Below are 15,456 nucleotides of genomic sequence, written 5' to 3' on the forward strand. Positions count from 1 at the left end.
CAAACGAAAATGTGGGTTGTTGTTTTTTTTCGTAACTGCCAGCCTTGCAAACTCAACCTAGGAACGGAGAATCAAGCTGGAGTCTTTTCTTCTCAAGCATGAGCAGAAATAATAGAGGTGGTGCAGGCCAAACTGTGCCCTCAGTGAAACCTGTGAAGCCCCATTGTCTTGTGCGCAGTTGCACAGATATAACTAAGTGGCCCTGTAATTGGTAGAGTAAACAATTCAGGTGATGGGGCACCAGAAATATCCAGCTGTGTTTGTCTTGGTTCTGCAGGGCTATCAGGAGTAATAAGAACTTGCTTATGTCAGTAAAGTTAGATCCCATTTGTGATTAACTGATTCAACAATTAATGGTAGAAAAGCACTGAATAAAACTATTTGCAAATATTCTTGGTTTAGCTCTGATCAATCTCAAATATGTTAACTCAATTTACAGAAGTCTTTTCAGGCTTGGGCTGTGTTTTGTTTTATTTTTTCTTTCCTTATTAATCAATATCTGCAACTCCGGGAAGTTTGGTGGCAGTTAAATATTTCATTGGGTTTTTTTCCTTCTCTTTCCATGTGCTTAAGCAAAATCCTCCCTAATGTCTGCATGTGTTTGTTGCAGAGCTTACCACATCGAGGAATATCCTTGCAAAACCAAATCAGCTGCTGCAATAATGCACATGATCATGAATAATCTGGATCCCTCAGTGGCCCAGGTAATGTACCATGGAAATAAAGGGATGGAAATTATTCACAGAACAGGAGGAAATCTACAAGTAATTCCCTCCATATATGCTCACATATAAATGGAGTATTTTAGGACCTGGGAAAGGTTTATGCACCACTTATTCCCATTTAAACCCTCAATATAAGGATTAAATGGGATTGAAGTAGTGCTGCATAGGTCTTGTGCTGGTCCTCCACACAAGGGTGAATTTCCTCCATAACATCTGTAGAGCTGGCTTCTATGTGGGTTAGTTAAGTAGGCCATTTTCAGTATCTGCAGGAGAGGATATGTACAGTGTGGCATGCCAAAATGATACTTTCTGTGGGACTGATCCTCTAAGGTTCCTGAGCATCTCCTGGAGGGACTGCGGGCCAGCCAAAAGGCGCATCATGTTTCTCAGGATTGGGATCTGTGTAGGGTTTAGACCTGCAGTCCCATATGCTGTAATCCTAATGACAGTGGGAATTATGCATGCAAGAGGCATGCAGGGATTTTAGATGGTAAAGCTATTATTTTTATAAAGATCTTATCACCAACCACAATGTTCCTCAGAGTTTTCAACTCCTGTTGGATCACTCTGAGGTGGAGCTGGTGACTACTGGAGTTCCTTTAACTATTTGACCTTTTTTATTAATTAGAGTCTGGTGTTCTGGGAGTCTAGAGTACTGGCGTTTGGAGACCCAGGATGTTCAGTTTGGCTGGGGGGAGGAGGAGAGATTTTGGTTGTTCAAATTAATAGGCCTCTGTACATGTCAGTAAATATGGTAAAAGTATTGTCTCCTCCATCAAAGAAGCCCATAGTGGAAGCCAATGAGTCAAGAAAGCACAGCAAGATGACCTCATGGAGGTTATAGCTCCCCTCTTGTGGGGGGTTGGGGGGCTGTGGAACTTGAAGGGTGATGGCTCCTTACCCCATGGATACTGGGGATCTGCAGGCAAGAGACATCCCTCCCCCGCCATGCCAAACAATGTGGGCAGGAGCCATGTACATAGATGGCTTTGGGTGGCAGGGCTGGCTCTCATTCCACCTAACAGTAAGGTTCCTCCAGCAGCCATACTGCTATTGGATGGGTGCCCCTGCCGCTGCCACGCCCACTTCCATGTAAAGCAATAATGTTTTTGCTTTCACTTGTCTTCCTTTCCTTGTTCTTTTCGATTCATTGCTACACACACTTGTTGTGCCTTGTCTATTTAGACTGGAAGCTCCTTGGGGAAGGGACCATCTCTCACTATATATTTACAGAGCAACTAGCACAGTGGGGCCAGGCTCTGATTGGGGCCGCCGGGCACAACAAATTAATCAGGGCCCAATCCTGCTCCCATTGAAGTCATCGACTTTAATGGGGGTAGGGTTAAGTACTCAATATGTTATGTCCTCAATATATATCGAAAAGTAGATGTTAACCCTTTCTGCATCTTTGAAAGTGCAGCATGCATCTCAGAAGCAAGATCGCTCAGACTGTCTTTAAGGGAGCTTTTGCCTGCCTAGTTAAAAGAACAGCAACCAAGGATTAACTTTTGCAATTTGGCATATGGGTCCCCACATTTTGGCAATAATTAATAACCCTTATTCTAAGGGGGAGATTACAATCCACTGATTTGCTTAAATTGTCACTTTTACTATGATACTTTCTGATTTCAAAAGTCTAGAGAATGTTGATGCAAAAAATATAACAAGTTGAATTTAATATTAAATTAATCTCTGGGATTGTTAGAGGGATCACTCAGAAACGTTGCAGGAAAGCACTAGTTTTAATATAAAGAAAATGTGCATTTTTTAGTTTCCCCAGGAGCTTGTAACTTACGGAGGAAATGGACAAGTCTTCAGCAATTGGGCTCAGGTATGACATTGATACATTGCAGCTAGAGTTCTTGTTAAAAAGTAGATCAGATTCATATTTCACCCATCGGAACTCCATTCTGCTTAGGCAGAGTTTGTGACAAATTCTTGGCAGTCATTGTCTCGTAATATTCCAAAACATCCTGTCTGAATAGATGAATGCTGAGTTATGAACTGTAAAGATGTACAGAGCTTTATTTAGTGAGGAGAGCACATGCTGCCAAATAGGAATGTTGTGACGATAATTGTGTGTTTTAAGATCATTTCTTTTCTTTCTATTGTACATTTCCATGCGCGTCTGGTTTGTTCACATAATTTTAGAGGCAAACTGCATCCTAATATGTAATAAGATATATTTATTTGTTTCTACTAATTTCACACTAGTTCGCACAACATGCAACTTACTAATAATGACTTAAAAAGCACAATCTTGAGTCTCAGGGTAGCAGCCGTGTTAGTCTGTATCCTCAAAAAGAACAGGAGTACTTGTGGCACCTTAGAGACTAACAAATTTATTAGAGCATAAGCTTTCGTGGGCTACAACCCACTTCTTCGGATGCATATAGAATCTTGAGTCTGTTTCCAACAATGTCAAAGAACAGCTGAAGACATTTCATAAGTACTAGCTGACCATTTCTTTGTCCAGTTTAGCTTCAATTTCGGTAACACTGAATTATATCTCCTTTGATAAAGAGGCGGGGTCGAGGCTTGAGTCTAAATTCTGGGGCTGGAATGTTTAATGGATCCTAAAGTCCAAATCTTAGACCTGCTTTCCCAACTAGATGAGAAGATTTCAGAAGTGTCAGGTATTGTTTCACTCATAGAACAAGCCTCTGCATACTATATGTTGTCCCCGTTCTTCTCAGTAATGGCAGTACAGTGTAGTTGTCTAACACAAACACTTTGCAAACACTGAAATTTGCACATGAAAAAACATTTCAAGGAAATCACTGACATCAATAGCATGGGTACTCAGTTACGTCTTATACAAGGCAATGTAGTCATTCAGAACCAGATTGGGTCCAGTCAACAAGGGTGAAGTGGAAGAACATTTAATGAGCAGCTGTCATGCCCCTGTGGACAGCAGGGCACAAATGCTGTTGCTGTGAGCACAGAAACTGCTCCTTCCATGAATCCTCTTAGGCTCAAGACACTCCAAAGGGGGCAGAGAAGTGAAAGGAGGCGATGGGGCTATCGACCTTCCTTGCTGCTGGTAGAGCTGGACAGGTGTGCAGGCAGGAAGGGATGTAGCATCAGGCATGCGCCTCCACCCACAGACTGGAAGATCTAGGAGGAATTCTGGCTCTGAATTCTTCCCAGAGCTCACCTGAGGATGGTGCACATTATTCTAAGGCTTCCTGTACCTCTCACAAACAAAAATACCCTAAAGACAGAAATGCATTGGGTCAGATATATCCCTGCTGAAGCTTCTCTGATTTTGGTCCCTTTTTTTTGTTTTTCAAAAAATACATTAACTTACAGGTAAGGGAACATGAATGGTCTTGTGGTTATGGCACAGGTCTGGGAGATGAGAAACCTGGGTTTTATTCCCAGTTCTGTAACAAACTCCATGTGTGACCTTGGGCAAGTCATTTGTGCCTCGATTTGCAAATTGATAAAATGTGGATTGTAGTTCTTATCTCCACCAAAGGGGCTTTTTGAGGTTAAATTCATTATAAATTACTTGTGAGGCCCTGTTCCCGTTTTAGTGTGAACAGCACCTCTAGGTAAATTAGATGCATGCATGTGTTCTCGGAGGCTGGTGTGCCTCAGGGCAGATGTGAGGTGAAATGCAAGCAACACAAAATTTGGTAACACTCTGTCCTTTCTCTAGTTCCAGCAGTCCTGTCCAAATTAGATAGAGCTGTGAACTGCAGGAGTTTCACTGCAGAACAAACAATGCTTTTTTGTTCCTGGTTACTTAGAGTAGCAATCGGATGAATGATTGGGTTGTAATGGGGACACTTTGTTCTCTGTGTTCATGTCATGAAATCAGAGTGCTGCTTTTTTTTTTTTTTTTTTTCGCCATTGCAAAATTTATCCTGAAAACGCTGGTATCATCTGCACAGCCCCTTTCTTTCTTCCAAGTAGATTACTAAAGAAAAATCCATTTCTGGTACCAAATTTCCCTCACTTTAGCCCCACCAGCCTCAACACTTAAAATTGTGACCTGGGCTAGTCTTTTCAGCCAAGAAGGCCAGGATGGGTCTTGCTTTAGACAGTCATTGCTGCTTGCTAATCAGCCAGAAGGATGGCGGTTGTACATGAAATATAAGAAGATGTGACTGTTTTGTGCATTTTCAGTCCATAACCACATCTTGAAAATTCACTTGAAAGAATATGAACTTTCTGTTGGAAAATAATGGATTTGAGTTAACTCTGCAGCCAGTTTATAGACTAAGGGACAAATTCTGCTCTCTAGTGTAATTCCAGAGTAATTTTGCAGATGATGTTGGGAATTTTTTTTACTTCTGAATGTATCAAGGACTGTATTTTCTTTTATCAACATGATGAAAAGAGGTGTGTTTTTTGTTTAAAATGAAAACTTCTTTCACCTTCTAGTGCCAATTGTAATCCATATTTATTTCAAAGGTGAGAAGCCATAGGAGACCTTGAAATCTTGAGATCAATGAGGTTTGTGTGTGTTTTCATAGCTGTTATTTTAAAGAGAAATTTTTAGCATTTGGCCTTGGGAAGATTTTCAGAAAAGTGCCAGAACCAAATGGCTCACTTCAGGTTAAAATTAGGACAATTCCAAAAATGATGCATTAAGTGCTAGCAAGTCATTTCTGAGTTTTGTACTGGAGAAAAATACTATTTTTTTTTGCTGTTCTTTCTGGAGCTCATTCAGAATGTTCTCACTAGTCATTTATGTGTTTGCTGTTGAGCAATGTCCTTCTAATAGACCTTATTAAAAGCAAGAATTAGCAAAAGCTCTGGTTGATTTTTTTATACATAAATACACTATGTTATCCACACAGATATTCTTATACTAGAAACTTAAGAGCCCTGTGAAGACAGATCATTGCAAGATGGAAACAGACTCACTAGTTTTCCTTTGCTTTAATTTTCAGTTCTGGTTGGTGATGCACTATTTGTCTGAGATGACCGAAGAGCAAACTTTAGTGATGTACAGTGGACATCCTTTGGGCCTCTTCCCCAGCCCTCGGTATGCACCTCGATTAATCATCACCAATGGCATGGTGGGTATTATTTATCTCATTCTGTTCTCCTCATCTTAGGCTGTTTTTAAATGTATTCCTTATTAGATTATCATTACACGAATATAAGAAAATGCATAAGGCCAAATTCTGCCGTCATTTATTCCAGTGCAACCCTCTCTAGGTCAGTGAGGTTGCACTGGTATAATTAAGGGCAGAATTCTGCCCTCATCAGATGGCCATGTTTTTCTGTCAGAGTCAGCCTAGGGCAGATTTGGACGAATGACCTAGAGGTGAAAGTTTCTGTGTTCCATTGTCAGTCTTCTAAGCCATTCAGTGCCCATCTCTTCATCTGTTATTCATGTGGATGGGTAGTTGCCTTCTGTAAGATTTGAAAGCAGGTAAGCTGCATGACAGATGAGTCACTTTTCCCATAATATTAGAACATATGGAGCCAAAGCCCACTTGCCTTACCCTTGGGATTAGTCCCATTGATGTTCATTGATTTACTACTGGCATGAGCAAGACTAGCAGAATTTGGCCTATGCCCTGGTCTACACTACGGGGTTAGGTCAAATTTAGCCGCGTTAGGTTGATTTAAAAATGCATGTGTCCACACAACCAACCCCGTTCTGTCGACCTAAAGGGCTCTTAAAATCGACTTCTGTACTCTTCCCCGACAAGGGGAGTAGCGCTAAAATCGACCTTGCTGGGTCGAATTTGGGGTAGTGTGGATACAAATCGACGGTATTGGCCTCCTGGAGCTATCCCAGAGTGCTCCATTGTGACCGCTCTGGACAGCACTTCGAACTCCAATGCACTAGCCAGGTACACAGGAAAAGCCCCGGGAACTTTTGAATTTCATTTCCTGTTTGGTCAGCGTGGCAAACTCACCAGCACTGGTGACCATGCAGTCCCCCCAGAATCATAGACCATAGAATGTTTCTACGCTCCCCCATCATCTCCATCCCTGAGATTATCGCAGATTAGAAGGCAAAAAAACGCACTCGCGATGACATGTTTTCCCAGCTCATGCAGTCTTCCCGCACTGATAGGGCACAGCTTAATGCATGGAGGCATTCAGTGGCAGAGGCCAGGAAAGAATTAAGTGAGTGTGATGAGTCGAGGCAGGACACGATGCTGAGGCTAATGGGGGAGCAAACGAACATGATGAAGCGTCTGTTGGGGGAGCAAATGGACATGATGAAGCATCTGTTGGAGCTGCAGGAAAGCCAACAAGAGCACAGACCCCCGCTGCATCCACTGTATAACCGCCTACCCTTCTCCCCATGTTCCATAGCCTCCTCACCCAGATGCCCAAGAACGTGGGGGCGGGGAGGCTTCGGGCACCTAGCCACTCCACTTCAGAGGATGGCCCAAGCAACAGAAGGCTGCCATTCAAACAGTTTGATTTTTAGTGTGGCTACAATAAGCAATGTGGCCTTGTCCTTCCCTCCTCTCCCACCCCACCGGGGCTACCTTGTCCGTTATCTCATTTTTTTTTAAGTAATAAAGAAAGAATGCATGGTTTCAAAACAATAGTTACTTTATTTTGAAGGGGGGAGGTGGTTGGCTTACAGGGAATTAAAATCAACAAAGGGGGTGGGTTTGCATCAAGGAGAAACACACACAACTGTCACACCGAAGCCTGGCCAGTCATGAAACTGGTTTTCAAAGCCTCTCTGATGTGCAGTGTTCCTTGCTGTGCACTTCTAATCACCCTGGTGTCTGGCTGCTCAAAATCAGACACGAGGCAATTTGCCTCAACCTCCCACTCCGCCATAGACGTCTCCCCCTTACTCTCACAGATATTATGGCGCACACAGCAAGCAGCAATAACAATGGGAATGTTGGTTGCGCTGAGGTCTGACCAACAGCACCAGCGAGCTTTTAAACGTCCAAAGGCAAATTCTACCACCATTCTGCACTTGCTCAGCCTACAGCTGAACTGCTCCTTACTACTGTCCAGGTTTCACGAGCCATGGGAGCAAGGGGTAGGCTGGGGTAGGTGCGACTGCGCAGTGCTGCCAGCTGGGAGAGCAGCCTGAGGCAGAAGCCTCCAGCTTGCAATAGCAGCAGTGATGGTGAGCTGAGCGGGCTCCATGCTTGCTTGCCGTGCTATGGCATCTGCACGGGTAACGCAGGAAAAAAGGCGCAAAATGATTGTCTGCCATTGCTTTCACGGAGGGAGGGGCGATTGGCGACATGTACCCAAAACCAACTGCGACAATGTTTTTGCCCCACCAGGCACTGAGAGCTTAACCCAGAATTCCAATGGACAGCGGAGACTGCGGGAACTGTGGGATAGCTACTCACAGTGCACCGCTCTGTAAGTCGATGCTTGCCACAGTAATGAGGATGCACACCACCAACTTAATGCGCTTAATGTGGACGTACGCAATCAACTGTATAAAATTGATTTAAAAAAATCGACTTCTATAAAATCGATCTAATTTCATAGTGTAGACATACCCCTATGGAATAGAACCATTGCTATGTTCCAAAGCTTTATTTTTTTCTTTTTAGGTTATTCCCAACTATTCCTCCAGAGATGAATATGAGAAAATGTTTGCAATGGGAGTTACAATGTAAGATATGCTTTATTATTACTCCTGTTTCAAAGGTTTGCAGTCTTATATTTACTAAACCTGAGTCAGGTACCAGTTACCTTTTGATTAAAATTTCTAATGTAGACGGACTTTAACTCTGTTCCATAACTAAGGTAAGATCCTGATTCAGCACAGCACTTAAACACATGCTTAATTTTAAGCACAAGTGATCCCATCTGTGCTCAGCAAACAATTTAAGCACATTGGGACTTAAAGTTAAACACATGTATAAGGACTCAGCTGAATCAAGTTCTACAGCCTCGGTCATGACCAAGACATGATATTTTTGATATTTTGGAAATAAATAATTTGATTACATTTTATTTTTTCATTGCTCATCCAGTTTATGGAGCAGGGGGATTGTTCACTCAATTATACAAGACTTTGCATGTCATGGTGAGAATTAACAGTTATCGTGCTGTGAAAGTCATGGGGAAGTAGGTGCACATAAATAAGGAGCAGAGATGAAGGGGGTTAATATAGAGGATGAACATGGAGGCTAGCATTCTCAAGGGAACCTATGAGAGTTAGGAATCTCTGGTAAAATTTTCAAAAGCACCTGAGTGATTTAAGTGCTAAGTTGCACTGAAAGTCAAGTCACATCTACACTGCAAAACCAAAACAACTCTCTGCAGTGAATCTCAAAGCCCAAGTCAATTGACTTAGGATTGCAGGGCTTGTGCTGCAAGCCTAAACATAGCCATGTAGACGTTCCTGCTCGGATTAGAGCACGGGCTCTGAGACCCTCTCCCCTCACCTGGTTTCAGAGAGTGGGCTCCAGCCCAAGTGGGAATGTCTACACTGCTCTTTTTTAGCTCCACAACACAAGCCCAGCAGCCCAAGTCAATTGACCTGGGCTCTGAGGCTCACTGCAGTGAGGTTTTTTTTGCAGTGTAGACGTATCCTGAATCACTTAGGTGCTTTTGAAAATTTTATCCTCAGTTTTCATTGACTTTCAATGGGGATCCAGCATCTACATCACTTCATCCCCATTGGGAGTCCCAGCCAGAGTGCTTAGCCCACATAAAGCCATGTTTCCAGTTTACTTGTTTGTGCTGCAGCTGTGCACTCCCAAAGCTCCTTCTATACCCATATTTGACCTTATTACAATAAATAACCAGCTTTGGGCTTTTGAGGTGACACTGCCATTGAAGTTCAGCACATGGAAGAATGGCGAGATATTGACAAGGTTTCCTCTTTTTGATGGTGGTGGACAATCACTTACTCATAATGCAGACAGGATTCAGTTACGTTGTAAACTTGATAATACCCGGTTTTCTAACAACAGATAACATAGCCACAGAAAATGCTGTTTTAATTTTAACCTTATTCTGAATTGAATAAAATGGACATCATTGTGCTCACTTCAATTGATAGGTATGGACAGATGACAGCAGGGAGTTATTGCTACATTGGACCACAGGGAATTGTCCATGGAACTGTGGTAAGAGATTTGGGGAAGGTCGATACATTGTCTGCGAGAGTTGGCTGCCGATGGCTGCTGAGTTGACTGTTGTTATCAGGATGCTCCTGACTACTAAAGGAAATTAGTTTTGCCACCTTATTAAGAGAACTGTAGCTCCTCCCCAAACTCTTCAAATCAGAGATGGACTCATGATCCAGATCCATAATTTGAGTGTCTGGATCTAAGGTTTTAATTTGGGCCCATCTCTAGTTACAACAGGTGAACTGGCTGAACTTGTATTGTCCTAGTACCTGCTCCATTGAATGTAACATGTTCTTGGTCCCTCATTTGATTTAGTACTGAAATACTGTATTTTGTGTCTGCCAGATTCTTCTTGCATAGTGTCTCAAAATCCTGTCTGAAGACTTGGGTGAACAGATTCTGTAACCCAGGAGTATATCCACAGAGTCCTTTGGATTGAAAGGGACCTTTAATTAATATGTATTCGATTCCCTGGCCTCATGACAGGATTGATTCTGGCACCCCTAAATCATCCACGAGACTTGGATGTCTCTTAAATATGTTCAGGATCAGGAATGATGAGTCTACAACCTTGCTCGGCAGCTTGTTTTATTCTTTAACCTTTCAAATAGTTTCTACTGATATTGAATATAAATTATCCCTTAAATCAGTTCCATTGTGTTTCAAGCATTACATTCTTGCAAAAGGCTGGGAAGAGCACTTGACCCTCCTAAAAACACCAGTACCTTAGAGCAGGGGTGGCCAACCTGAGCCTGAGAAGGAGCCAGAATTTACCAATGTACATTGCCAAAGAGCCACAGTAATACATCAGCAGCCCCCCGTCAGCTCCCCTGCCCCGCTCCCAGCGCCTCCCACCCACCAGCAGTCCCACCGATCAGCACCCTCCCCACACCTCCTGATCAGCTGTTTTGTGGCATGCAGGAGGTTCCGGGGGGGGGGGAGCGAGGGCATGGCAGACTCAGGGGAGGGGGCAGGAAGGGGTGGAGTGGGGGCAGGGCCTGTGGCAGAGCCAGGGGTTGAGCAGTGAGCACACACCCCCCCCGGCACATTGGAAAGTTGGCGCCTGTAGTTCCAGCCCCGGAGTCGGTGCCTATACAAGGAGCCGCATATTAACTTCTGAAGATCCGCATGTGACTCTGGAACCACAGGTTGGCCACCTCTGCCTTAGAGTATCTTAACCAATTCTACTTGTAAACAAATGTAGGCTTGACACAATATCTAATCAATGCAAAAGTACAATAGAGATACAAAGGTGTTAAATATCTTTAAATTTAGGGATTTTAGGGAAAGGGGTTATGAATAATTGCTTTGTTGTGTACTGTGTGTTAGCTAACAGTGCTGAATGCAGGTCGTCGCTACTTGGGTGTGGAGGACCTGGCTGGGAGGGTGTTTGTCACCTCTGGTCTTGGAGGGATGAGTGGTGCTCAAGCTAAAGCTGCAGTCATTGCTGGATGTGTGGGGATCATTGCTGAGGTAAGACCAACACCTCTTTGTTTTCATTCTGTAGTCCCTTTGCGGGGTTCCTTTATACACTGTCTCAGATCCCTCTACTCTCTGGAGGCTTGTTCCTCATTCCTTTCAGTTTGCCTTCCTGTAGTAAACTCCATTCTGATAGCATCTATGCCTGCTCAGTTATAAAATTCCCTACCCTACCACTGTGTAATGGGCAAGAATTGTGTGAAACATGCAATTTATATGATCCTCATTTAAAAAAAATATTCTCCCCCCAACAGCTGTGCACCCTTTCCAATGCTCATTATAAGCTCCACTCCCTTCCCTAAAGTCTCCCATCCTCTATAGCTTGTTTTCAGTTCACTGGATTTGATTATAAGCTCTTCAGAGTACGGACCTTGCCTTTTGCAAAGTGCCAGGTACATGCCTAGTGCTATTTAAGTAATAAACAATCATTCTCTAAGTGAGATCCCCTGTCAATATCTCGGCATTGTTCCATGTGCTGAACTTCCCATGGGAGTTTCACATCAACAGCTTGGAATGTTCTAGTTATTTTAGTGGGATTTTCAAAAGTGCTCAGCCTTGGCCTAACTCTGCTCCCATTGAGGTCAATGGGAGTTTAAGTCACTGGGCGTTTTACCATTGACTTCAATGGGAGGAGATTTAAATCAATACGAAGTGCTTTTGAAAATCCCACCCTTAAGCAACAAGGCCCATCACAAAGCATTTATTGATCAGCTAAAGACCACTGGGGCAGCACATGTCTCAAGCATTTATCCCAGTAAGTCCTGATTTCATTATAGTGGCCAGATATGAAAGGTCAATACAATTTCTCTTTCAAATGTTCCGTTTGGTACACAAAGCTTTGGGCTGCTTCGTTCTGTGCTCCGGCACTGAAGTCCATTGTCTCAGTCCCCGGGTGCACCTTCCCAAACGCTGTATGGAGTGGACAGCCAGGGGCTGGTCTCCCCCTGCCCCCCACTGCTCCCAGCATAACTTAGAGCAGCCTCAGAGCTGTTCTAAATTATACCAATTTGTAAAGGACTCCTAGAGGCAAGTACTTTGTCTGGGGAATTGCCAGATTGCCATATCCTCTTTCACCACAGCACACCACTGATGTGCAGCCTCAGCTGGAGGGAGGCGGAATTTATCATTTGGCCCAGTGGGAGCATTGCCTGTGCAAAGACTGTCTGAGTGGCTCATCTATTTGATCCCCAAGAGGAAAACTGTCTAACAACTGCCTCCCAGTTTTTTAAAAAATGAGGGCAAGTAGCAACACAGTCTCTTCTCTTACTCCCACCTAGAGTAAGATCAATTTTTAATGATATTTTGCCAATATTAGCTACCTTTTATCTGTAAGTTAAAGACCACTAATGCATTAGCTATCTGCACACTGGATGTTATGAGCCCATCAGGTTTATGAAATGAGGGATAAGCAACACATCTAAAAGCCAAACACTAGAATTCTAATGTTGATAAATGTAAGTATCCATAAGACTGAAATAGAATCCACCCTATTTGAAATATAAATAAAGAAAAACATTAAAGTCTCTTAGTGCCTGCATTTTTTTGGTTGTTTTTATGTTCTGATGCTTCTTATAATGATTCTGTTCTTCTAAAGTTTTCTTTGGTTTCTAACCAGAGTTGATCAGAATAATTTTCTATACTCCAAAATGTAATAAACAGAGATCAGGCATAGAGTAGGAATAATGGGGCTGTAATATATAATTATTTATAAAATCATTTTATTTATAATGATTATATAATCATTTATTCTTTTGCTAAAGAATATAAATACAGTTCTGCTCCAGCTTAAAGATCAATTTACTTCCCTTTTAATTTTTTAAAGAACTTTTCAACTCTATAGAACCTCATCCTGTCCTCCTTACTCAGATGGAAATATCACATTTCACACTTTATACTAAAGTTACATTTATAAACTATTTCAGATGAGTTAATAAATGATGAATCAAGGTTATAAATATGTCACAATAGTATAGATAGCTATAAGGACATCAGTAGAAGGTTATGGGTTCGAGTGTCATTCAGTCTGACACTAAAAGTGCACCTTTAGTTCACCCAGCTGCAAAATGGGTTTCTGATTCATTGGATATAATGCTGGCTGCATCACTTCTTTTTGTATCATTGGCTATGAAACTGGTGTGCCTTAACTGTGCCAGCCCAATGAGGCATTGGCTCGGGGGGAGGGTGGATGGGTGGTTTTTGACATCAGTAGAAGGAGTTATAAATGTTTAGAGGCAAGAAACTTATTGAGCTATGGCAGGGTTTTTCAACCTGTGGGTCAGAACCTATAATTGGGTCACCAGAATGTTTCAAAGGGTTGCGTGGCAGTTCCTGCAGCTCCTGTGCTGTGGTGCTGGCTGGGCTGGGCTCTCAGCTCTGGGCATTGCAACCTCCGGGGTTGCAGTGCCGCTCGGGTTTGGCCCCACCCGCTGACTGGACCAAATTTGGGTGAGTGGAGTTGTGACCTGGCTCATGGGGTTGCAGCGCCACTCACTCAGATTTGGCCTATCTGGACTCCTGTCATCATGACAGCTGGGCCAAACTTGAGTGGCACTGGGATCCCAGAGGTTGCATTGCCTGGAGTAGGGAGGCGAGCCCAGCCAGCCCCTCAGCACAGGAGCTGCAGGAGCTGCCATTGTGGGGTGAGTGCCGGGTAGGGTTGCCAGAGAACACCCGGTCAAAAAGGGACCCTGGTAGCTCCGGTCAGCACAGCTGACTGGGCCGTTAAAAGTCCAGTTGGTGGCACAGCGGGGCTAAGGCAGGCTCCCTACCTGCCAGAGCTCTGCACGGCTCTGGGAAGCAGCGGCATGTCCCCTCTCTGGTACCTATGTGTAGGAGCAGCCAGGGGGCTCCATGCGCTGCCCCCGCCCCAAGCACCATCCCCGCAGCTCCCATTGGCCAGGAACTGTGGCCAATGGGAGCTGCAGTGGCGGTGCCTGTGGACGGGGCAGCGCGCAGAGCTGCCTGGCCGTGCCTCCACATAGGAGCCAGAGGGGTGGCATGCTGCTGCTTCCAGGAGCTACTTAAGGTAAGTGCTGCTGGGAGCCTGCATCCTGATCCCCTCCTGCGCCCCAACCCCCTGCCCCAGCTTTGACCCCCCTCCCGCCCTCCATACCCCTCGGCCCCAGCCCAGAGCCCACTCCTGCACCCCAAATCACTCATCCCTGGCCCCACACCAGAGCCAGCACCCCCAGCCAGAGCCTTCACCCCAACTCCCTGTCCCAGCTCGGAGCCCCCTACCATACTCCAAACCCCTCTGCTCCACCCCCAGCCCGGAGCCCCTTCCTGCCCCCTGAACTCCTCATTTCTGGCCCCACCCTGGAGCCCGCGCCCCCAGCCGGAGCCCTCATCCCCTCCCAAACCCCAACCCCCTGAACCAGCCTGGTGAAAATGAGCGACTGAGTGAGGGTGGGGAGAGTGAGGGAGAGGGGTGGAGTGAGTGGTGGGAGGGGCCTCGTAGGAGGGGCAGGGGGCGGAGCAAGTGTGTTCGTTTTTTTGTGAGTAGAAAGTTGGCAACCCTAGTGCCAGGCAGGACCCCACACCGCTGGAAGGCAGCACCCGACAAAAACCACCCCAGGGTGTCCACCCCCAGACTATTTACTGGGTTACAACAGGCCATAAACATTTACAACTGGGTCCTAAGCCCAAAAAGGTTGGGAACCACTGACCTATGGGACTCTAGGACAATTGACTAACTACTTATTAAACCATTCATTAGTCATTTACTAACTCATCATACATATATGCTTAATATAAAGTGTGCCTGAGACATGGTTGATATTGATGAGACTTTTGCTTAAGTGAAGACTACAGATCAGGGCCAGGGCTTACCAATACAGAACATTTAAAAAAGGGTTTTTTAAAAAGTTGATTGTTCACAGTTGTGATAACATCAGACTGGGGTTAAGTGCCATATAATGCCCTCCCATTGGTCAGACCACAGTAGGATAGAACCTGTGCCCCAGACTTGAGCAGCAAGTCATCCTCTGATGGGAACCAGTTTGGGCCAACTCAAAGGGGGAAGGGAACATAGCCAGTGTCATGACCCACAGGCCTCAAACCCAGGTCCACAGTGTGAGCCATGCATCTGTCCTCCACTTGGCAGCCTGCTGACAACTGCTGGACCCATGAAGCCCAACCCCAGTTTGAGGTTCCACCCCTGACGTCCTACTGGTGGAGTCCCAAAGCAGCTGATTGGCCTGCTGGCT

General features: G+C 44.6%; 1 protein-coding gene across 4 annotated transcripts in view; it reads left to right on the forward strand.

Moving 5' to 3' along the window:
• Window positions 1-15,456, forward strand: part of UROC1 (urocanate hydratase 1) — a 77,156-nt gene that overhangs the window by 15,869 nt on the left and 45,831 nt on the right. For all 4 annotated transcript variants that reach the window (XR_004646423.1, XR_004646422.1, XR_004646421.1 and 1 more), the window contains 6 exons: window positions 611-704; window positions 2,497-2,556; window positions 5,630-5,758; window positions 8,243-8,304; window positions 9,703-9,769; window positions 11,102-11,245. Coding sequence is in view for 1 of the 4 variants with exons in the window: in XM_034775443.1 (XP_034631334.1) it covers window positions 611-704; window positions 2,497-2,556; window positions 5,630-5,758; window positions 8,243-8,304; window positions 9,703-9,769; window positions 11,102-11,245 (556 nt within the window). In the remaining 3 variants the exon portion in view is untranslated. The remainder of the gene's footprint in view (window positions 1-610; window positions 705-2,496; window positions 2,557-5,629; window positions 5,759-8,242; window positions 8,305-9,702; window positions 9,770-11,101; window positions 11,246-15,456) is intronic.

The sequence above is a fragment of the Trachemys scripta genome, chromosome 7, assembly GCF_013100865.1.
Source record: "Trachemys scripta elegans isolate TJP31775 chromosome 7, CAS_Tse_1.0, whole genome shotgun sequence".
Lineage (NCBI taxonomy): Eukaryota > Metazoa > Chordata > Testudines > Emydidae > Trachemys > Trachemys scripta.